The following is a 25022-nucleotide window of genomic DNA, read 5'->3' on the forward strand; positions in this document are numbered from 1 at the left end:
GTGAACATCTTTATTAAACGCGTTTTCAAGTATATCATTTTACCTCGATTGTTTCATTCGTTTCAATGGTTTTGGGAAATTTTGGTATTGTTCATTTCATTATATTTAATCTTGGAACAGTTTTCTTACTTCTGCGTTCTTGTATTTTTATTTATTTTTTTATGAAAATTAAACTCTACCTTGCGTTGTAGATACTTGGGTCCTTTGGTTTTATAATTTTGAAATTTGAATCGATAATATCTTATTTGTAGTATCTTTAGTTGAATAAAAATTTGTTTGATGGAAAAAAAAAATTCGACCGATCCTGCCAGGATTCGAACCTGGAATCTTCTGATCCGTAGTCAGACGCGTTATCCGTTGCGCCACAGGACCCAAGTTGCTAAGAATGTCTATTATTTGTAGGATAAGGATCATTTATGAAAACATTTTTTTATGTGTATTCTTTCTTTAACTTTAATTATTAATTTCCAATTTAAGATAGATTAGGTAAAAAATCATAGGCTAACGAAATTATTTGTAATGCTATGTTATCTTTATTTTTAATACTTTAATGTTTTTAATACTTTAATGTTTTTAATATTTAAATAAACAATTCAATATGTAATAAGAAATCAAAATTATAAAAAGGTAGTAATAATAAAAGCATTAATAAATATACAAATGCGTATTTTATTCTTTAATCTCAAAATTAAATCGAAATACATTTTGTACGTTGTTAATATCGATACATTTTTCACTAGAGTTCGAAGAATGTGTCACAGCCTGTTTTTCCTTTGTAGATGCAGAAGCAGCCTTCCTTACAAATACATATTTCCTATTCTCACTGGGCGGAGGCATAAACTTGATAGAAGATGCTGTTTTGCCAAACTTTTGCTCGTCCAAAGCCATTTTTTCTCTGTAATTCCCTAAAGTGTTACGCATTATTTGCCTCTTTCTTATCAGAGGTGCAGTATTACTTTTTAGAATATTTATATTTTTATTTAAGTCGTGTGCCTGCCTCTCAGAAAGCTTTCCAGTGCCCAAACACATTTCTAACTGTTGAATACACCAGCATAATTCTACTTCAAATTGATCTTCAGCTTCCTGGCTCAAACCACTATTAGTTTCTACGCCAACACTAGCTGAATCTGTCAGTTTTGGTGGTTCTGCGTTTTTTTTATTTGCTGTCGGCTTCTTAGCATTCTGAAATTAGCGTTTGTTGTAAAGTTGTGATTATTGTTATTGTTAGTCGTGATTTAGTCTAGGTTAGAATTAATAAAACATATATTTTCTTTTGAAACGTATAGTAATGGAAAACGAAGATCAAATTAATATACCGTTCTAGGTTTTGGAGGCATCTTTTATTATTGAAAATGGAGTAGTTCAGTATTTTGTTTTAATTACTGAAGTATTTTTGATTATGTAGTCTCTGGTGCAATTCCTGTGTTGACGTTGTTAGCCATTGTTCCTCTGTTTTAGTAAATTATCACTAGATGGTAAACCATTCGCATCATGGCGCGAAATTTAATTTTTATATAAAGAATATGTATTACTTTTAAAAACGGTAATTCAGTTATGAATTTCAATAAATTTCTTGCACATAGCGGTACCTGATATATAACGAAACATTCTTTTTTATTTGATTGAGAAGCAATTAGTTAAATAGAATGATACGTAAAACAAGATGTTTATAAGATTGAAACATAAATACTGTAGACTTTTGTCATCGCTTTAAATAGATGCAAATGAGTATTCACTCGTTGTGAGATTTATATTACACAGTTTAAGAGATAGATTTAGAAAATTGCATCCAAGTGACACCTAGGTCGATCACCTGTTAAAATATTCAGTTTGTTTTCTCTTTTTTAGAAATTTCATAATGGATTTCAAATAAATTATACATAGATAACTAATTTTTAAGAAATCTAGAAAATAAGTTTAACATAACTAAATAATAGTTAAAGTTCAACAAAACCTAAAAAATCTTGCTATAATTAAAATTTATGTTAATATTCTGTGTCATTTCCATCGAGTTTTTAGGTATTTTGATTTTTAATATGAGAGTTAATTTAAGTTAAAAGAGACTAAAGGTGATATTCTTATGTAAACGAATTACGACTGTATCCTACTATTATCAAAATATTATTACTGAAAATACATTGACTTATACAAACGAAACAAACATGACACGTATATTGGACTAAGGTGCTAACTATTTTGGAGCTTATAATGACTAATATAGCAGTAATTATGCAATAAATAATATCACATTCTTAAGATTCAAACGGAACCGTTAAACGAGTAGCTTATTTTAATATGATGACGAAGTCTATGGCATCAACATTGACGGTATTCTGTTGCCATTCATCTTATTTACGCCTCTTCTATGTTCATTAACATATAAAGATATACAATGTGTCTCTAGTATAGGCTCGCTTAATTTAAATCTCCGCGCCAAATTTTAACAAATTTGATTTATCGATAGTAACGTGTTATTTGACGATCTAAGTAGACTTATTTATTTATTATGTATCATTGCAGGATAAAATATAAATATCTATTATTAATATTGATACTATTAATATCACTATATATATAATATATAGAATAATATAAATATCTATTGTTATAAATAAAAATGTGTAATAAAATTTATTAAAAGTTGTATTAAGAAAATTGTCGTTATAAGTATGTATGTCAATTTTAACTTATCAAAATCTCGATTTGAATATTACTAGAATTGTAAACAACAGTATTTATGATAAAAGATATTATGAAGTGATATTACCGGTAGAAATTTCTAGAAGTTATTTGTGACATTTTATTATTTCGTCCGGCAATGTGCAACTTTCAAAATTTTTTACATCTCTTATCCCGAGTTTGTACGATTTAGAAAAGAGAGACGAGGGTTTATTACATACATATATATATATATATATATATATATATATATATATATATATATATATATATATATACATGTATCGACCTGTAATATCGACATGCTTTTCAACCATCGAGATATAAAGATAGAGTACGCGAGCCATGTGTAATTGAATGCGATATAGGAATAGAAAGAGAACGCTGCATAAAGGCTTCCTCTGTTCTCGTCTTGTGTATTGTACGCTGACGCTGTTCGTTGATCGGTATTACACTTAAATATCTACTGTATGACCGTGCGTAGGTTATTAGACAAGGACGCAAGAGGTCCTTATGCAGCGTTCTCTTTCTATTGCTAGATCTGTTTTTCAGCTCTCTCGCAGTCACGCACTCTATCTTTAATCTCTATGTTTTCAAATATCCGCCATGAATCGTGGATATAGCAAATCTGACAAGCACTTTGCGATACGTATATTATTCAAAAACAATTTATGACCACGATCCAACAATTCCTTCTTGTTTATACTTCTTGGATTTATTAATCATTTGTACGTACGCAACACGATATATTCTTGGTTTATACAACGGAATAAGTAAATGCACATGTTGTCGATTTATTAGAAGAGTGATACAAAAAGATTGGCACAATCATTAGGAAAACAGTTTAAAATAGAATATAATTAATCACTCTGTTATTTAGCAAGAAAACTTTGTTTTTTTACAATGTGATTAATAGTATTGTTTACTACTAGAAGAAGGATTAAAGTCTGATCTTAAACAGTGATGTTGTCCTTGCTAAATAGTATAATGTTATTGGATAATTATTCTATTCTAGTAAACGATATTTATTATTTTTAAATAGTTCGCTTTTAGAGTTAATTTCTTCAAATACTTTGGAAGTTGTGATTTTTTGGACGCGTTACTCTTTTACCAAATCAATCATGTTATATTTATCAAATAAAACTTACAACGTCGCTCTCAACACATGTTCATGCATTTTTAGAAGACAAAATTAAGTTTATTATTTTCATCGGTAGATACTAAATCGTTTCGAAGAATCAGTGATACCATAAAAAGAGAAACGAAACAAAATAAAAAACTAGATACTTTTTAATGAGAAAAAAGTCGAAGGAAGAAGGAAAACGGAAATGATCGTAATTTGTAATATCATAAGTAACGTTCACTGATTCTCCATAGATTAATTGTTTTTTATACGGTAACGAAAATCGTCTATTTTTAATTAAGCGAGATTTATCTCGGGTCGATATTGTAGAACGCCTAAAAGTTTCTATAGGTAAATTATCGACCAGCGGGAAATACGATGAAAATGTGATTTCTTGTAGAAACTCCAGTTAATAAGGATCAGTCTTTTTGAAGTTCGAAACATTTGGGCTAAGCTTCTCAATTATTGAAGCAAAAGTTATACTGTAAACCACGTGGAATTCGTGATTTCTTCTGAATCGATCGGATTAACGAGTTCGTCTCGTTACAATAACATCACCAACTTTTTGACGTTAAAAGTGACACAGTGACACTGTACCTCGTTAGCTCGACGATTAGTTCGAATTTTTTAATCATTTTCACGAACCTAGTTTTTCTTTTAAATAAAGGTGAGTCGTGTGTGTGTTTTTGGTTGGATAGTTCTTCTAAAATGCAAGCAGAAGTGGATGAAATAAACTAATGATTTTTAGAACTACAATGTACGAAGATACAAGTTTACACAGATAAGCTAATCGAGATGCTTTATAAACTTTTTAAAACGAACGCTTTTTGTCAAATTTTATACGAATTTCAATTTTTATACGTTATATAGTACGGTCTTTTATTCTTTTTAATACTCGCTAAGGAAAACTATTCGTTGGCTTTGCAACATAGAATTGTACAGTATTTTTAAAGCATTCTTCTTTTACGATTTACAAACTCAAATACTTGAAGCGCGAACAAAAGAAGTGAAATTTTATCGTTTGTAAATTAAGTTAGATGCAATTCGAAGTTAGTTAGATTTTATCGCTCAGATCTAACGTAGATTAGGACGAAGTTAAATTTACCTCGACCTAGGTCATATCACCATATAGATGATCAGATACCAGATCAGATTGATATTAATTCCTGAATGTGAAAACTAAGATCCGAAGCCTGCTTTATTTACACCAGGCCAGAAGGTTAGGTTCCAATTACTTGACTATTTATGAAATAAACCAGGAGATACAAAAGAGGCCAACCCCGACGTAATGCTCATGGCAGTTACGGGGTTGGGCCTCGTGTAGCTATCCGATATCAGAAAGAGGAGAGGTTTTCGGTGGGTAGAGGCGTTATCATTTTGCCGAGTTCCACGTAATCCAGCGGCCGCACGGGTTGCTGGGCATGCGTAAGTGCATTTTCCCCTCCTCGCGTAGAAAAAAAGAAAAAAGAAAAAAGAAAAAAGAAAAAAGAAAAAAAGATAGAAAGCTCCGATTACTTGCATTTACACACTCTCATTTTCCCTTGCAGCATCAGCTTAGCGAGCTAAAATATTTTTGTAGCTTATCGTCGTACGCTCTCGTCATCCCATAAAATTCATTCGTACGTCTAACCTGCGATCACTCGCTCAAAGTTTAATCTCGCAATTCTCAGTTACTTTGTAATAATCGTAACGATAATTAAGCGAGGATGGTTAATCTATTTGAAGTTTCAAGCACCATCACCATCACGAACAGACTAATTTCGACCCAAGTTCTACTTTCATCATTCGTAATTTCAACGTTTCTACCTAAACCGATATCGCACCCTGGAAAACTTAAACGGTGTTTTGTTCGTTCGTTTCGTTCCATAAAGTCATCGAGATCTCCTCTCGTCTAAGCTCTGACCTTCTCAGAGGACTATTTTCCGGGACGGTGCACGTGCTTCTTCCGGCGAGTTTCAAGGACTTTAAGCCGGGGAACCATTTTAACAAACGCCACCATTTCTTCTGAGATTGGCTCGCGTTCGAAAGCTTCACGGTGGCATATCTGGCTGGCCTCGATTTTCTCGAACGCTTGCAACAACCGACGTCCTTGTTTTTAATCTCTTTCGAGTCTTCCAGTCTGCCGATGTCCTCGTTGTCCTTCTTATCCACGTTGTTCCGCGTCGACTCCGCGTTAAGATGCTCAGCCAATGGCTGAGCGTTCTGCTGTAGGCTGTGGTGGCCAGAATTGCCGGAACAGTCGGTGCTGTCGTGGATGATTCCGGTGCCGCGTGTTCCCATGTTTCTAGAACCGATCGCTCGCTGCTGCGATCGTGGCAGACTCGAGTACGATCGTTGCTCCGTGCGAATCGCCAGGCCGGGGATTCTGCAACTCCTTGACAATGTTTCCTGTGAAAACAAGAATGACGCTTGGTAGTCGAGCAGCTTGCGACGGTCGCACAGTGTGGCATTTGAACGAGGACTCGGCACAAAAACAGAAGTCCACGTTCGAGAACCAGGTTCGCAGATCGCGTTCTTACATTCGTCAGGGCAAAGTATCGAGGAGATGTTCCAGTGGATTTTCTGTCAGCAGGACATTGAGCGGGACTCGGTGTCGATAGGAATATACTGCCGGTCGTAAGTACCAGGGCACGTAACTTGTATCTTTACATTTTCAAATCTCCCACAAATGCGCAAACATTCGCAGTTCCATCGTAAGAAACAAACGATACGAAGGAAGCGATAGAAACCGTGGGAAGCGTGTAATTTATACGAAATATCAATAGGTGTCCTGTTAATTATGGCCGACAGTGGTAGATTAGGTGGAGTCGGTTGTATTAATTTGATTCGTGTAAGTCGATTGATTAACGAGAGTGGTAGGGCGATTAAAGGATATTGTGTGCTACGAATGATCGTAATATAGGAATAATGGGATTGTGTGGGAGTTGGAATGTGTTTCTGATCGCTGGAATTGGAGAATATCGTGAAAGTTGGTGCGCGGGTGGTTGGACGCGTTTTATGTGACATAATTGGAGAAAGTTGCAGTTTACATTATCGAGTTCCGTACTTTTTAATTAATACCGTGGCTCTGAAAGGGAATTCGTTCGTTTAAACTCTACGATTTGGAGAGATCGAAAGAAGCTGAATTATTTACAAACTACGAACTAACCCCTATCGAATACAACCTGGTTTCTTAATCAACCCAGACCGACTAATCCAACAAAGTTTCATCAGATAAAGGAGGATAATTGGATATCAATCAAGTGGACCATTCTACTAGATTAATCCAAACCCAATTTCTAATTACGCGGTACATGCTGTTACACCTAAAGAAGGGTACTGTGACTCACCATGAACGCAACTCGAAATTTGTTCGACATGATATTATATAAAATCGGGTTAATCGACGTGGACACGTAATAGAGTACTCCAGATATGTAGGTCATCAGGGTATAAAGGAACTCGTCCAACTTGCTGTTCGAGCTCATGTGGTCCTCCGAGTTCGTCCCGTGTGTGGCGACCAGTCGTTGTATGTGAAACGGCGCCCAACAAATAAAAAAGGCTATCACCACGGCAACTGTAACACAATTCCACATTTTATTTATTAGATTTCTTTAAATATACTACGTACGTTCGTAACAGGAGAAAAGAATGTCAAAAGACGAAGATACAAAACGTTCTTATTCTACAGGAAATATTAGGTTCTAAATTGATCGTTCTAACTGGTATCAAGAAAGACCGTTACGGAAGCTATGCGAGATTTATCTGTTATCGGTTTGTTTCTCGTAGGCTATCGTTTTCTCATGGCTCGTCTTTTTATAATCGAGAAGTAAGATTATCCCAATAACCGAGAAGCGAGTTTCGTCTATCTTGCTATCTCGAAACTAGATTTTCCAGTGAAATTAAAAATTAGGTTCCGAACGAGAGGTAGCACGTCCTCTGCTACAGGCGCGACCACACGAGTATCCTCCGTTATTCAAACGCCTGTGACAGCGGGTTCGTACAGCTCGCAATGTCCTCGGTGCTGCATCGTTCAGGGGCTGCGTAACTCAAACTCGCGATTATCGAATCTATAATTTCGACTTGTCTCTATTTGCTCAATGCCAGAAAGAAACGGAATTGAGAACTTATTAATATCAACTAGCTTATATTCGGTAATAAAGAATGTTGAAAGATTGATACAATTACTGGCAATCTTATATGCTACGAGATATACCAATATACCGATACAATGGTAACTGTAACAATAGGAAGTGGTAACGCAATGGAAATGGTAACGCACGACATTCGTAACAAGAAAATAAAGGCGCGAGGCCAGTGGTACAGGCCTTTTTATACACTGGCCTTCGCCACAGAGAAGAGGGTAGTCCACGTGCAGACACAATTTCGCCTTTGATGACTGTTGGTATCAGGGGTGGTATCGGGGTTGGCATTCGCACCCCTCGGGCGTCAAATACGGAGCAGCGATGGATAGAAAAATTCGGAGTATTTATATGGTTAGAGTAGCAAGAGGTTGGTAGACGAACGTCGTAAATTTCACGTCTGTTTCGTACCTCGCCGATGATTACACATCACCGATAAGTCGTTTGCGATAATTCCTGTGTTCGCCGGAACAGATCGCAGAGGGTGTAAGATTTACGATTTTTTTGGCAGATCGATATTATCGTAATCCGAGAAACAAAGTTCTAGTTAATTTCACGTTGATCCGGTCCTTAGCCAATGACAGAATCAAAACTTTTTGACTGTAGGATTACGCGAACGAATTTATAAGTTCTAATTATCCTCGCGTTGGGAGTACTCTATTTTTTAGAGCGAAACTCGAGTGTCGTTTGCAAGGGAAAACACCGTAAAAGTTAGGTAGGATTAATGGTGGCTGAGGAGATTGATGAAGTTAATCTTTTAGGTGAGTTGATCTACGTAATTATTAATTAAAAACCAGAACAACTGCCATTGCAGCTAATTTTAAAATATTACATTTATATAATCGAAAGTTTTATAATCGTTCGTCGGAGAAGAGGAAATCTACGGTAGCGTAACAAATTTTTCTTCCGTTGTTGTTCAACCAAACGATCTATTTCTTCTTTCTTTTTTGCGATAAATTGTAATAGGAAACTAATAATTTTACTTTCTAAATAAAATTATATCTTGCAATTGGATCCTTATTGTTATCGTAAATTCTCTAATTACGTACGTGGCTATCGCGTAATTCGTGTAATTTTGTAGTTTGTTTCGCGTTAAACGGATGTATCCAGCAAGATCAAAATGGATTTTGGTGAAACAAAATGGAACAACTACTTTATAGAACGTGGCTCTCTCTCCTTTTAAGAAAATTGATGCAGGATCTCCTAAAATTCAAATCCCAGGATATCGTCCGGCAATATCAGAAATTTTTCATCTCGTTCATCCAGGAGGAGAAAACTTTTCGTCGGAGGAAGTATCAGCCAGTTTCCCTCCGTTTCGTTTAAACTGCTTCCTTCCACGGGTGCGATTCGAGTCTTGGTGTGAAAATCCCGGTCATTTTCTCAATTTCAATGGAAACCAGTTTACATAACTCACATAAATTTGCGACGATTTATCATCGACGCAATTTTCTCCTACTTTACGTTCAATCTGTTGCTTTTCGCCTCGGAAGGAGAGGAAAAATGGGGAACAAAATTGGAGAAGAAGATAATCGAAATGTGTCGCGACGTTTTGGTCCAAGCGCGTTATTCTCGACGAGTTCATGCGATTACGAGGCGATATTGCGCGGGCCGCTTTTCAAAGAATATGTAAAGACTGGAATTGATATGCGACTGAGGTCAAGATCAGTCGAGTTATGGCATTTCATAGCATCGTGCCGCTTACGCTCCCTTTGAATAATTCATCCACAAAACTGGATGTACGTTCTGCTCGTTGATTTTGCTTTCTTTCCAGAAGTAAGCTTCCCCGCCCTTTCTTTCTCCTCCAGTCGCACATTTTTTCCATTATTTCATTATTTTGAACTTTTGTCCCTTCGTTCTTATAGCTCTAAGTTTATTATTCTCGCTTTACGCGTCTGCTATGTATTTCTATTCAGTATTTTATTCATATTCCTTTTACCGAATGTTATTGTAATGTAGGTGTAAAGGTGAACGACTAAGATCAAGCGAAGCGTTAGAGATCAGAAATATCGGTGGAGCGTGTTCGAACTGCGATATTATTCCGAACATCGCTACCGGTAAACGTTGGAAATGGCAGATTTTCTGATTAAGTACTCCTGCATTCGGCTCTATCGTTCTATCGATCCCATTCCATGAGATTTTCAACCAGATTCTGCTTAAAAAAACATCTTCTATAATATAATGTCCATGAAAATGTATAATCTCTTCGTCACTGAAGTTTGTATATACAGTAGAAGAGAGAAGTATAAATCGAACAACTTTAAGCTGTATGAAACGAGCGCATGGAACAATTTGGAAAATTCCTAGCAAAAGCCGAGATAAATTATCCTGAAACTTTGACGTACGTGGTAGAATTGTTGCTTCGAACTTTGAGACGCGTGCCGATATGTAATCTAGTTCTAACTTTTTGCTCATATTCGACGTCTAAACGTACTTGAAGTTATAGATACTATTGTTTCACGATCTCTTAATTACATCGTACAATATTTCAAAGCAAATTCTGTTAAAAAAAATGTCTTCTCCGATAGTATTTTTCTTTTAAAAAATTTCCATTATCAGAGACACGATCGAAGAAGGAATAAATGCAACGTATTGACAGAGAGAAAACGTAAAAGTATCAAATATTATTATTCGTTATATGTTCTATTATTATGTATCGTATAATATCGTTATACCGTCGTTATTAAGAGTTCCCTAACAGCTTACCGCGGAAGCTCGAAGAGGACACGTTTCGCGCATATTCGCAGGATCCCAATACCATTTAGTCGAGGAAGAAGTTTTCCTAAGGTAACGCGCCACAATATCGAAACGAAAGTCAAACACTATCGGCGAAGTTGGATGTGGCGCTCGTCGTAGCTCGTAGCTCAAAGAGCAACGGGATGGATATCCTGTTTGTGAAACGTGAGACGTGACCCGTGTAAATTCTGCCCCTAAATCGGTCCACGCCACGCTTAAAAATTCACCGAGGATGATTCCTCCTGAGACGTTGAGATAAACCGTGTTTTCAGGCTTCTTCCTGTTTCGGGCACACATTTCGTTTGCGATACTTTTCGTGCGGTTTTTCACGAAGATTCGCCTTAAAAGGCTCGGAACAGGTCCAATAGGTTTGCAAGCGAAGTCGGACGAACGATAACGAAACACGTACGAGTCAAATATTATCTGACGTCGATATCTCAACATTTCTACAAAATACGATTGTGCTGGATTGTAGCGACGGCTGTACAAGTCGATGCAATTTTACTTTTTAATTAACTATTTGAAAATTAATCTTCCATTAATTATTTTCACGATCGTTAGTCAGAAATCGGAATCGCCACTGCAACAAAGTATTCTCGTATAATTTACGATATTACTATAAATATATAATACAGTGTTGCTTAAATTAATCGCGGTATAATTTGAAAAAAATCTTTCTTTTCGAGGAAACTATACGTACAGATATTTATAGACAGGGGATAAATAAATAAATTTTGTTGAAACGTTGCCCCATAATTTCTTTTACTTCTGCAGATATCGATATGTATTTCACGGGATACCTGTTAACTACCTGAAAGCAATTTTGTTACCAACGATATATAACATTTACTTGTGCTACTGTAATTAAACCGTATCCTGCTGTCAAAAATAAGGAAGTCTTTGGATATTTTGCGCAACAGTGCGTACCATCAAAGATACAACATATTAAATTCTCCCCCTCCGATCGGATCGATAAAACGAGCTTATTAGTCGGCGAAGCTGGCTAATCGAGGATTACTTGTTTTTCTTTTAGCAGCCGCTTTTTGCCTCTATTAATTGAACGAAGTTTTTGCGTGATTAAGATAAGAAATTCATGCGTACGCATTTGCGCCTTGTTTATATACGTCTGATAAACGACCATTAACTAACGGAAATGATGACATATGAAAGAAAGAAAAGTAATGAGAGTAAAACGGTCGGGGAACTTCTGCTGCATTGTAATCGATAGGTGGAATAATTAACGTCGAATCGGATGTATCGAGTTCCGTAGAGCAAGCGACCACAAGGAAACAGGAATCGGAAAAAATCGAGGTCGTCGTCATCGATCATCGTAATCGACGAAACGGGACGAGACAAGAAAACGAGTAGTAATACAAACTACTTTTCCGACAAAACGGAAGCGGAAAGAAATCAATTACTCTCGAACGACGATAAATTTTCCTCCTTTGAGAAAGCAAGCCGGGAAAGATATAAAGAGAAACGAAATAAAAGATAAACTCGTCATATATGCGCGTAAGCCACGTGGAAGCTAAATTGATTCGCTTCTTCGAGATTAATCATTTATATTCGAGAAATTACGCATCGATCGTGTATTCGAGCGAAGCGAGGTACGTACGGAACCACAATTTCATTCTAGAACCTTGCTCGTTGCAGAATCAGTTCGTCTTAGCGTAAATTGAAATACGTCCACATACGTAGTTTCGAGTAATTTATTCCAAATTTACAGTTTAAAGCAATATTGCTACCCAACGCGACGAATTAAACGAGATAATTTTCAAGATACGCGTAATGCACGAAAATCGGTTTCTCGAACGTTTTTGAATCTCCCGCTACAGTCACCGCAATTAGCCCCCGTTAAGGTAAAACAGGAAATGTCGATATCGGCCATTGTGATATTCACAGGAAAAAAAAAGAAAAAAACAGATAATGAGACGGAAAGACGGTCTCGGCTTTTTTGCTCGTCTACCTTGCACTCGATGCTTTAAACGCATTTAATGCAACGCAGCTGTGCCTCTGAAAGGAGCATCTGCTACGTTCGACGTCGTTTCCGATTGGATTTCTGCTAATCCTGTGTAAAATGTATGCCTACAACCCTGAAACAGATATTTAAGTTCGATTCTTTGTTTGCGGACGCTTGAATATCCGCCCTCCTCCGATTAAAGTAATTTGACGATTGTTCGCTGTAAATCGCAAATGGCGTTATTGCACGCAAATAAGATGGGAGAATCGACGATAGAAACGCTTTAAAAAGATCTTGTTCTCGCGAGAATTCAACGTTTCGTAGATCTCAACAAAATTTAATCGACAAAAATTCTTAATTTTGCGAATAACGCTGATACGTTTTAATGAAAATTAATTTTAATATTTAATTTATTAATAATCGATATACAGTGGCTTCGAAAGGTATCACGTACTCTCATTTTCCAACGAAACGCTACTTTATCAGGTTTTATATTTCGCTTTCATAATGCTAAATTTTTATAGCCACGCGAAGGTGCTACCAAGTGACACGAAATTCCATATACTCGTACCGAGTTAATCGGCAGGTAAAACGTGTCAACGCTTTCGGTAGTCATTGTACGTATTACGATCTATTTTCTTTTATTATTTTCCACCACATTGAGAGATATTTAAGAAACGATCGTGGCTATTCAAAAATATATTACCAATTTGTTGGAGCTGCGAAAATCGGCATAGGACTATTTATTATCCTATTCGAATAAAGTCGAAGCGACGTACATAAATCTTCTGTTTAAAACATCAATCTTCTGGATTACTATCAGCTCCACGCTGAATCTCATTCTCCACTTTGGTTTCTTGCTTATCCCTTCCCAAATTTTTCCCTCGATAGTCTCCCTTTATCGTTGCAAACTCAAAACTCGTTCAAATTGGAGATTTCGATAACTATTTAAGAAACACGATCTCTCTTTAAAAGGATCGATCCGGCGAAGTTTCGTCAAAGATTGGACGATAGGATTAGAAACTGTCGATCGGGCGAAACGGCTAATTTCCAGACCGAAGACTGGAGGAACGTTCTTTAAAAATCGTATTGTTGTTCGTTGGATCGAGTATTATATATTGAGCAGTATATATTCGCTTTGTAGATAATAATTAAGAGATAATAAAAATAATTAAGATATAATCGTAGTGATTGGAATTGAAACCAACGATATGATGGACTTGGCTTTGTGAAAAATAATCTAGTGTAATAATAAATGATCTATGACTTGATACAATTACGTGATTTAATTATGTAGATACGAGTCACTCAGCAACATAATTACACAGATTCTGACATTAATTACAACCATGAATTCCAAAACAGCTCAGGTCCATCGAGGAAATCGATCTTTTTTCTTAATTCAGTATCGAATAACGTTCATTAATCCATTGCTAACCTTGTCGATTTATCCCGTGGAATATCGATTATATATTTTTATATCGTATAGTTATATCGTGTTATATTTTGGATATTTTATATATTTTCCCATATTGTGTGCGTTTTGCGAATTTTTCCACCTTTAAGTTTCACACAAACGCATAAAATCTCATAAAAATCTGCAGTTTATCTGTAGTCCTCTCTTTACTCAAGGCCAAATTTAATTTCACCTATTTTTTCTTTATTTATTCATTGACGTGATCAGAATCCGTGTAAACTCTAAATGTCATAGAAAGCGTGGATTCTCATCTGTCGCACGTATTCTGGTCGAGCAAGTTATTTTTTTTATTGGATTAACGATCGAAATTACCGACTCGCGTTATAATTACAGCAATTAGCAGATATCCAGACATCGAGTTGATACTCGTTCGTTTGTTATTGTCTTTGAATTTGATTGAAATTGTAAAGTCATTCTCTGGCTAGATCGGCCATCATTAAAATATTATGCGACAGATCGAGGATAGCTTACGAAGAGACGTGTAAGTACACTAACTTAGAAAACAAACGTTTAATCGATATTTTTCGTTATTTACAATTACCTTCTATATGCGAATATCGTCCACATTTTTTGCTGTTACGATACTCTGCATAATTTGATTGGTAAAAAAATACGCTTGCCGATATAGAAAATTTTCTAACTATTTTTAAATCTGCTTGTATCATCATCCTTGATCGCACTTTTCTACGTTATTAGTAAGTTACACCGGCTTGTTAATTATTCGCTGCAAAACAGTTGGGAAACATAAAAGTTCTCAAACGATAAAAACATATTGTACAAATTGATTCTTTCTAGGATTACTCCCATTACTTCGAAGAGAAAATTTCAAAGTTATTCTTGTCGTTGTGCGCTATAAAATAATCGTAAGTCGGAGAACAAGTATTTTTTACGTTTACCATTATAGTATTTTAATAAATCTACGCAATCTTACCGCCTATTTGTTACAAAACGATTCTATCGTTGCATCTCCTATCAAAACCCCAAAGTCGAGAAAGAAAGGACACATTGTGCATGTTCGTGATCTAGTTGATCTCTAATAGCTAAACCTATCGCTAAACGTAATCTTGCCACGCATACTGTAAAATAATTTTAACGCAACAACATTAACGAAACGTAATCTGTTGAAATTGTAATATCACAGGGTAAACTAAGCATATTGTCGTTGACTGCAGCAGTACTTTACGAATAAGAAGATTTCATGCTACAGGGTGCAAGAGAGCTTCGGGAGCTGTACATTCAAAAACAATGAAAATATATTATTATTATATACCATCTTTATAGACGATACTCAAAATGACCGGCTATGCTCTGAATGGATCCTGGCGTTTACCCAGTTTATTGGAAAGCCTATTCTATTCTGAACCTTAGTATTCGACGCTTCCAACCAGAGTTTGCTCTGTTCGCAAAGTTCGCTATACTTTATAAACGAAAACAAAAATGTTCTGTTACACGCTTTATACTCTCGACTTGCTTTTACATCAGGAATTGTCCCATTTCTCAACTATTTTCCTTGCGAGGGTAAGAATTGTTTTGGTCGAATCGTCTTACAGTTACTATCACTTGCACTCGGTAGATTTGATTGCACACATTCACGACGATAAATACGTATCTTATCGTTGTTCATTTTAAAGTAATCGTAGCATTGCGACTGTTATTGAAGTTCCAAAATTAAAGGCAATGAATCAGCCTGTATACCGCGATGGCTGAATCGAATCCTCGATCAAACTTTCCTACGTCTATATAGCATCGCTTCCATTAGCTGAACCTACATAGCCTTATTACCGTGGCCATTATTAAGCCGTAAAAGCGAAAAAAGGTAGTTCGTACATAGACGAGCATGCAGTTTCTAGCAGAACTCAGATCACCAGCCGCTATTCTCGTCACGTTCATCGATTCTCCCGAGCCTATCGTCGTGTCCACGATAAACCAGCTCTGTTAATGAATTCACAGGCCGCGACCGGATCATTCGACAGGTACAAGGTTTAATCGTCGTGATATTGCACTGACACATGGTGCATCGTAATATCGCGTTCAGTATTTGCGCAATCGAACATGGATATGACAGTATTTAAAGGTTAAGTAATACCTAACGCTGTTCTATCTTTTCTCTGCTATTTTTTTTTCTTTGCCCCCTTTTGTAATTTTTCTAAAAGAAGCAACTTTTATGCGAAGCTTCTTTTATTGGCAATTTGGCTTTTCATTAGTTCAAAGATCAAATAAAACCTTAAAATTGCTCTATTTTTTCAGAGAAGGTACTTTTATGCAGCTTCCTTTATTAGTCCGAGCAAGTTGTATCGGTATATCGATCGATAGCCATTCAAACGTCGGAGTAAAGATAGGAGGGGACGTTTTTCAGTTGCCTTTTATTAAAATTATAATTTTACGCAAAGCTGCGGATAATGCCGCTTCTTCGCTACGTACGATTGCCATTTTTTTCGGATAAAAGGAAAAGATTCGGAGATATCGTTATGTAAAGACGTCGTAGGCATAGTTCGTAGACAAATACGTAGTTCCTTTGTCAAGTGGCTTTGTCAAGTGTTATTTTAAAGAAGGTGAGTTTGGGGGTCGCGAGGTTCTTCCGTTTCGTTTTCGATATTCGGGAAAAGAGCTTCTACAATCATTTCTGTAAACTATTGTCATTTTTTACCGCAAGTAAAATAGTCCTCCTTTTTCGCTGTCGTTTTATTCCATATTAAAAATACAGTTTGCGTAACTCTATAAAAGAAAGAAAGTTTCAACTTTGAATGTCTGGAAACACGATTTTTGTAGATACGCCAGTATTCCAATTAACCGATTCGTCTTTCTTAAATTTTAATTTCGTTATACAAGTTCCTGTTAACGAACGACGGGGTTCACAGGTTAAGTAGGTAAGTAATTCATCGTATTTGCACAATACTTAATCATTTTGGCAACCAGTCTTTTTGCAAAAAAAAAAAAAAGAAAAAACATACGAACAGGACGAGACCATTCAAGCGACTTTTCTATTATTTTATGGAACATTCGAAAAAATGGAAAATTTCGAGATGTTTTATATCTGCGAAACATCGTGCACGTTTGAGTATTATATTTGTCTTTTTCCACGATGGTATTTTTCAATTAATTTCGCTATTACGAAAGGTTCATCGAAATAAAAGTTCCAACTTGAACTTGAACCGTAAGATGTTCGTGAAACGTTCGTGTTTCACGGATTGTATTATTACGACTCATTGCAAGCGTGCAACAAAGACTCTACAGCTGAATTATGAATTCGTCCCGGAAGTTTACCTACAGAAATAATGCGAATTCTGCGTTTCGTGTGCTGCCGATGTCGTATATGACGTACAATTATAAATTATAAACTCGCTCAATTATAAACTCACGATTCCGATTCTGATTTCTCATCGGCCTGGCAAACTACGAATATTAACCAGCCTGTTACGAGATGGAAGTCGATGAGAAAATTCTCGATCAAACTTTCCCATTTAATACGTTTCCATCGAACGTTGCTTTATCGAAATTTCCAATCGAAATTTTCGCTTTATAGTATTTCCACTTCGAATATCTCGTTATGAGACAGTCGAGTATTTTACAGTTTGAGATTTGGAAAGATTCTTACAATGCTTTTATTTCTGAGTAATTTTAACAATTCTCGCGTTTGTTACATTTTGTACGTACATTTATGTTTAATTTATATACATATCTTGCATAGTAATCTCCATTTCAATTTATATATTAACTTATATGTTAATTTGTATATTTGTATATTCGTATATTCATGTATATACTAATTTATATTTATATTGGACGATGCTTTTGTCAGTTTTATTTGCATATACTCTTTTAGTTTAACCTTTTATGTATGAAACAGCAACTTGTTTAGTTATCCATATTTCGTTTCTCTCTTTACTTCATCGATTTAATATTCGATGAAAAATACAAAAAGATAAAGACGCGTAAGTGTGGAAGAAAAGAGTGTACAGTTCGCCCGCGAATTATATTCGACCGATCGGCGCGCATTTTGCCTACGATTATAACATGATATTATTGATAATTCTAATTTATATTTATTAATTTTAATTTAATTTATGTTTACATTTTAATTTATGTTACATTTATACTTAGCGTATGTAATTTTAATCTCGGCTAAATTTATACCATTAAATAAAAGATTCGTTCCTTGAAATTCTCAAAGAAACGGTAATTCATTTTCGTGTGCGTGCATAAAATCATTCTCTTTTATTCGAAAACAGATATCAAGGAATCGACATTCCAAGATGATACCCCTTCTATTTTTATAGTATAGACAGAAAGAAACTGCAGATCGGATTTAGCAACGAGACTAAAAATAATTGTTATTATCTCATATGTATATGGATCGCTATTTTAAACGCGTTCGATCGAAGGATAGGATGATTCGTATTCAAATTGGAGAATCTGTCATACGAGATAAATGTTCCTCGTGATTTATTCCAAGAATCGAAACGTATATATGTAATTATCTGCGTTTATACAAATTATTTTTCCAATAACCGTTCAACTGTATCGATCGGTGAATGTTTCCATGAAGCGATCGTTTAACTCTAGAAGTAAAAAATTGGTAAAAAATTTACAATGAAGCAATGTCTCGGATTTTTTGTCGATATCGTCATTAATGCTGGAACCATCGATCAATCTTTAAAAAAGAATGTATGTAGATACGTAGATTATACGTAAGCGATTACAATTAAAACGATATGTCTAATGATACGATAACTCTAGTTTGTCTCGATGATTGCCGATAGCGATTTTATTCAATTTATCAATTCGTTTGTATATTTTTATTAGTTTATTTTGCAAAAAAAATGTCAACCCATAGAACGATTCTTGCTTCTTTATTAATATTACCGAGCATAGTTCCATTTTTAGGCTCGTAATTATTTCGCAGAAAATTTCCAAGTTACTGGACGTGCGATCCGAAAGGTATCTCGTAATTCGAGATTATCGAGATTCTCGAGACTTTTGGAATTTTTTAAAAATTACATAGACCGGAATACGGAGCGAAGGTATTTCAGATATAATATTTCCTAATAAAATATTATATCTATCGCGTATTTCGCTATTACTTTGCTCCATATTCCGGCCTAAATAATTGTGTAAGTCTCGAGAATCCCGAAATTCTCGGGAGTCCCGACACTTTCGAATTACGAGATACTTTTGGGAGCCCGACCCGACCCCGAGAGAAACTAAATCTCGAGAGATATTTTCACATTCTCGCACAAACCCACATATTAATTATACTTGTCACTGTTAATTATGCCATTAAAAAACACGGCGAAACAACGACAAGGAATAAAATACACTCGACGGAAATAGACCTAGCCCTTTTCAAAAATTAAAATCTCCAAACTAAATTTACTTGCTTTTAGGTTATCGTGGGTTGGTAGATTTCTTCGTAACTTCACTCAACTCTTGTTACAGTTACTTATTATCCATTTTTATGTTACTATTTATTTAGTACTTGATCCTCGTTGTTTGGCATTTATTTTTATCGTACTATTTACTTGACATTTCATTTCCATCATATCGTTTCTCTTTAAATGTAACGTAATGCAGAGAATGTTAAAAATTGAAAGTTGATTATTCAAAAATTGTTTTCAGTATACGAGCATAGGTATATTTTATGACGACACGAGCTCTAGTATCGTTAAAATGTCGGAGGATTGGTCCAGAAGGCCTTTGTATCATCGCAGTGCTGACGTAAATCGGTTAAAATGGATATCAGTGGGAACAGTTGGCGATTTATGAAGTTGTTATTGGTGCTTTCGATGCACCTGGACTCTTTTACCATAAAGAAGAACAAATTCACGAAATTGCCAATGTCGACAGTCGGTGACAGCGTATTTAGAGATTTAATATTCCTCCTTTGTTCTTTAAAAATTGCCCCGACGCTCGTACCGAATGAATAACAAACAAAGTAATTTCTGGAATTCTCCTTTTCTGGCGATATTTCACGAAAATAGTGGTAACTGGCTGGCGTTTTTAAGATTCAAGGCAAATTTTCGACATTGATCCTTTTCTCCATGCAAAGGAATTCTCTTTCTTCGAGTTTTGAACGATTTCGATCCTTGTAATTTGTATCCTTCGCGAGTATTTGACATTAACCGAGTCGATGGATCGAGCTCTTAATACTTACACCCTTACGCCCACAACTATCCGGACACTGATGTATTTGCCAACTTTACATAATTACCTCGCGTCACTTTCTTTTATGGGGTTACTACGTCGTTTTACGATCTCGATGTTATCTTTGGAAAGTATTAAGCAATATTTATTAACAAATAACATTGATCAAGTTGTCACAAAGATGAATCGGTACGTCTGCGTTGCTCTTTTTTAACGTTTATCGATCTTAGATGATTCATATCCCTCCAAAGGACAGATAGGATACCAAACTTTATAGGAAGCGTGAAAGAAGCGTGTACGTCTTCTCACACCTATCGTTTATAATAATTTTATGATAATCTTGTAATAATTTGATCGTAGGACAACGTAGTAGATCCATAAAAGAAACTGAGGCAAAGCAATTCTACAGCGTCCGGATACTTATGGATGGGAGATTAAACCGCTTACAAGCGAGCAGATCTTAACGATTCAAAATTTAATAAAGACATTTCGACATTAGTAGCCTACTAATTTGGGAACTTCAAGGTAATAGCTTTTCCCATTCAAAGTTCAATGCTCCATCGAGTTCGGCACTTCAAAATTTAATGGGTCGTGAAATGTAGGGGAGACCCAACGAAAACTGGATATATGGGTGAAACCAGGAGCTGCTATTATTTCTAAAACGATTTGAAATTTTCCGCGTCAATACAGTCGGTTTTGCTTGTCATTTGGCTTGATGTCTAAATAAAATACAAGCGCGTTACACGTGTGCCTTCTAACGTTACGATACTTTCCGTATTTGCCGGTTCTCCGATATAATTTCCAACGAATTTTAAGCTTTGCAATTATTGAAATCGTTCAGGCAACTACCTTTCGCTATGAATTATACTATTTGTCCTGTATTAAAATATGAACATGTAAATGGCGTATTTTCAATTTGCCATGGTGCTACCGATAACTCGTAATATTTATAAAATTGTATATCGGGATGGAACCTGATATATACGCGAGTTATGTTCATGCTACAAACGCATCGACATTCTTACGTTAATGTTAAGATTATTTCAAGATCTAACAAAGCGTTTTAGTATCACAAGTGTCTTAAATCATTTGAGAAATTCTCAACTTACAAAATTTCATCGATCGAATCTTCGAAATTCACTTACGAATCCATTCCATTCGTCATTTCCTTTTCCTTGTGAAGTTTCGAGTGAAACTAAACTGACGATCAATGGGAGATATTTCAGTTCCTAAATGAATAACGATTCCTGCGACTGATCGTGATTGATACTTTCAACCCTCTCAATTGAATCGAGCATCGTTCCTCCACGATCGATCTAATCCTTGATCGAAAGAACATCCTAATATATCAAAACGTTTACCAGAGTATCTTTTCGTTAATGAGGTTTTTCGGATTTCTAATCTCAGACGGACGTCTCACGGTAGAAATTCTCATTTCTATATTTTTTCGAAACGTAACGAAAACTCTGTGGGTGACTGTTGTCTGTGGGTGACGGCTCGAATAACAAGGAATAGCGAATATTAGGTCGTTTAGCGAAGATCGAACACGGTTCCGCTATTTTTCTTATAACGTAATGTTTCTTGTAATGTGGAAAACTGTTGATTATAAGATACGAATTTTATTATCGTTATAAAGAGACAAAGGATGTTTCCGACGTTTCGAACGTTTTCATTCGATAAAATTTTATTTTTAAACGAGATACGCTTCGTTCGTGTTATTTCTTTTCCGCCTCACGAAATATCTCTCGCATTATTTGGTTTTACCCTTATGCTCCGAATTACGATATTTTTCGATACATTACGCCGTTTATATTCGATTAAGTGCATACCAATCATTACGAGTTAAAGTGTTTATAATTACCGCAAATTGCTGCAATTTAGATCGTAGATCGTAGAGCAAGATATATATTAACAAATTATTTCTTGGAATCATGTATTTTCATACCCGCACGTGAAGGTGTCATTTTGTTCTAAAAATAAATTCCAATTAAAACAAGAATCAGCTACAAGTAAAATGGAAGACATCGAAGTTAAAAATCACTTAACATTGACTTTTTACATTTAACGTTGAATTTATCCAAATATTAAAGGTAGATATTATTTCACGCTGAATTATGGAATTTGGAAGCTGGCGACGACGAAGGAATTATTGAATTTGAAAACTGAAAATAACGGAGAATGACATTTTTAAGAAAAATGATAATTTCATTATCGACAGAGGTTCCATTTCTTTATTTATTTATCCCTTTTATAGGTCTGAAACTCCCGTTCCTGAAAAAGCGCTGATTCGAGTTAAGTGCTACTACCTTTCGATCTAAATCAGACAACCCTTCAGCAAAAGATGTTTCCTTCCCTTTTTCCTGGTTGCACGATCGTTTCCTTGGAGAAAGGATCGAACTCCAGGTCGTCTCCTACCCTTCAGTTCCCCTTTTTAAACAACTCACTGGCTGACACCTGATAGTCGATAGGTTTGACTCTTTCTATAGTAGACAATAATAGGGATGGCTTTCGAATCAAGCTTTTCCTGTTGATCCTTTCTTGATTTTAAGAGAATGAACATATATAAAATGTTTTCTTTCGTTGTTTAACGATCGGTGCTTCTTTTGATAACAAGTGGATGAATTATAAGATCTGAGAATTTAATTAAATGGTAAAATTGATCCAAGATTTAAGAAAAATAATCTTGCGGTTTGGACAAGGAGCTATTCATTATGCTTTCTTTTTTTTTTTAACAAAATTGTTACCTCGATGGTTATCATTTTGTGTTCTTTGAACTTATTTATGTGCATTCGGGAAACGTATTTTAGTGAATTAAAATACGACGATGCTGCGAAAACATTTAATCTACCAATGACCAGATCTTAGAAGATTAATTACCATTACTTAGAGTGGCGAGAATTAGCAATTCTTATTACATAGTAATGTAATTACTTCCTGAATAATATAATCAATTTTTCAATATTTGGATACATTCCGAGATCTACTTCAGTAAACTTTTATATTATACATTTGTATAATATTTTACTCGTTCGTTTGCTTCTCAATAATGTATCAATAATCCCCCCCCCCCCCAGAAAATTATACGCATATAGTTTTAAGATCAATGTTCGAAACATTCGCAGAAACCCATTTCTTGAATTCCTGTTTATAAATCGACATTTTACATCGATATTAATATCAACGATATTATACAAAAGTTGATGTTTTCCTTATATATTTATACCAATATCATCCCTATCGACTTTAGAAAAGAAAGAAGATATCTCATTTCATCGAGTATATTTTCTTTTCGTTTTTTCCTTTTTATTCTATATCAATCTCATCCTCTCCTATATTTCCCACTTACTTCGTTTCTCTGTTTTCACAATCAGTTGACTTCGTAAAAAGATCCACGTTTTCTTTACCACATTTTTCGCTTCGTTTTAACGATCGCTTAAAAAATGCCATATCAAACATACCGACGTAAAACTGACAAGAATTACTGAAAAATGAAACTCACCAAGCATCTTCAGCACTCTCCTCGACGATTTTCCAGGATGATGCCTACAGCTTCCACTCTCGCCGCTGCCTCTGCTTCTCTTCATCATATTCGACTTCCTCAGTTTCAGTCCAATCAACGCGTACAGCACCGTAATGAGAATCATCGGCATCACGAAGAAGAAGAGCGTGGAACATTCGAACAAATACTCGATCAGAACTCTCTTCACGGTACACATCACCATCTTTGGATTGCTGTAATGCTGGACAACTCCGAATTGCAACGCCAGTGGCAATGCGAAAATCAGACTCAGTAACCAAATTATAAGAATCAGCTTCACCGCTCTCGTCAGCTTTGATATGGTTTGCGAAAAGAACGGATGACAAATAGCGAAATATCTTTCGATGGTGAACGCTGCAATGGTCAGCACCGAAGCGTTCGTGGAGGTTTCCGCTGCCAGGCCACGAAGAACGCAGAAAACTTCACCGAATATGTACGGATACTTGAACCAGACCATATAGATCTCTGCTGGGAGACCAGAGACTAACAGCAACAGGTCTGACACCGCCAGGCTGAATAGATAATAGTTGGTGGCTGTGTGCATCGACTTATTGCGTGCGATCACGATGCACGTGCTGATGTTTCCGATTGTACCGGTTATGAAGATCGACAGATAAATTATGGTCACTGGTATTACGATATATAAAGAGTCTCTGAGAGGCAGAACGGTGTTCGTGGTGTTGGTGAAAGCGGTGAAGTTTTGGAGATAGGTTTGGAGAGCGGAGGAAATGACTTTGGGAGCCAGGGTAGTTGTAGGATCCATGGTGAAGGCTGGTCATTCCACGCGAATCGTTGGTGTGTTTTTGATAGAAGTACGTGGGTTGGTACTGATTGGTTTTCTTTGGTTCAGAAACTTGATTCCATCGTTTTCACTGGCAAATTTAGAGATTTGTTATTAATGGAAATAAAATCGAGTGTAATTTAGTTCGCTTGTGGTTCAGAGAACCGATTGCATCATTTTCGATATATCGTGGAATTCCTATTAAATCGTAATTTTAAAACTCTTTCGTTAGAAACGGTAGTGAAGATCGGTTTGGATTTGTTTGAAGAGCTGGTTGCGTCGTTTTCAGTTGATCGTGGAATAAATCGAGAGTTGTCAGAGTTTTTGTATCGCTAATAGAATTTGAAGTTTTGATGGAAGAATGGAAATGATTCGTTCGAACTAAGTTGGAGATTGGTTAGTTGTTTTTCTTGAATGGAGTGGTCTCTCGGGTAAACTTACTCGTGTGATTTACTTTGCTGGGTCCTCG

At 35.8% G+C, this 25022-nt stretch overlaps 2 protein-coding genes and 1 non-coding gene across 3 annotated transcripts; all 3 read right to left on the reverse strand.

Moving 5' to 3' along the window:
* Positions 1–299: 299 nt before the first annotated feature.
* Trnar-acg lies at positions 300–372 on the reverse strand. Its single transcript has one exon. It is a non-coding gene; the product is annotated as a tRNA-Arg (tRNA).
* A 277-nt stretch (positions 373–649) lies between these two features.
* On the reverse strand, positions 650–1466 carry LOC117210562 (UPF0488 protein CG14286). The gene is made up of 2 exons (XM_033453696.1): positions 1317–1466; positions 650–1182 (listed from the first exon to the last, which is right to left on the reverse strand). Exons 1-2 carry the CDS (start codon positions 1335–1337, stop codon positions 670–672), a joined length of 534 nt encoding a protein of 177 aa, XP_033309587.1. The 5' UTR covers positions 1338–1466; the 3' UTR covers positions 650–669.
* A 1987-nt stretch (positions 1467–3453) lies between these two features.
* Positions 3454–24625, reverse strand: LOC117210561 (pyrokinin-1 receptor-like). Its single transcript, XM_033453694.1, has 3 exons — positions 23734–24625; positions 7132–7358; positions 3454–6190 (listed from the first exon to the last, which is right to left on the reverse strand). Exons 1-3 carry the CDS (start codon positions 24533–24535, stop codon positions 5636–5638), a joined length of 1584 nt encoding a protein of 527 aa, XP_033309585.1. The 5' UTR covers positions 24536–24625; the 3' UTR covers positions 3454–5635.
* Positions 24626–25022: the final 397 nt, after the last annotated feature.

Source organism: Bombus bifarius, unplaced genomic scaffold (genome assembly GCF_011952205.1).
Source record: "Bombus bifarius isolate JDL3187 unplaced genomic scaffold, Bbif_JDL3187 scf7180000008206, whole genome shotgun sequence".
Taxonomy (NCBI): Eukaryota; Metazoa; Arthropoda; class Insecta; order Hymenoptera; family Apidae; genus Bombus; species Bombus bifarius.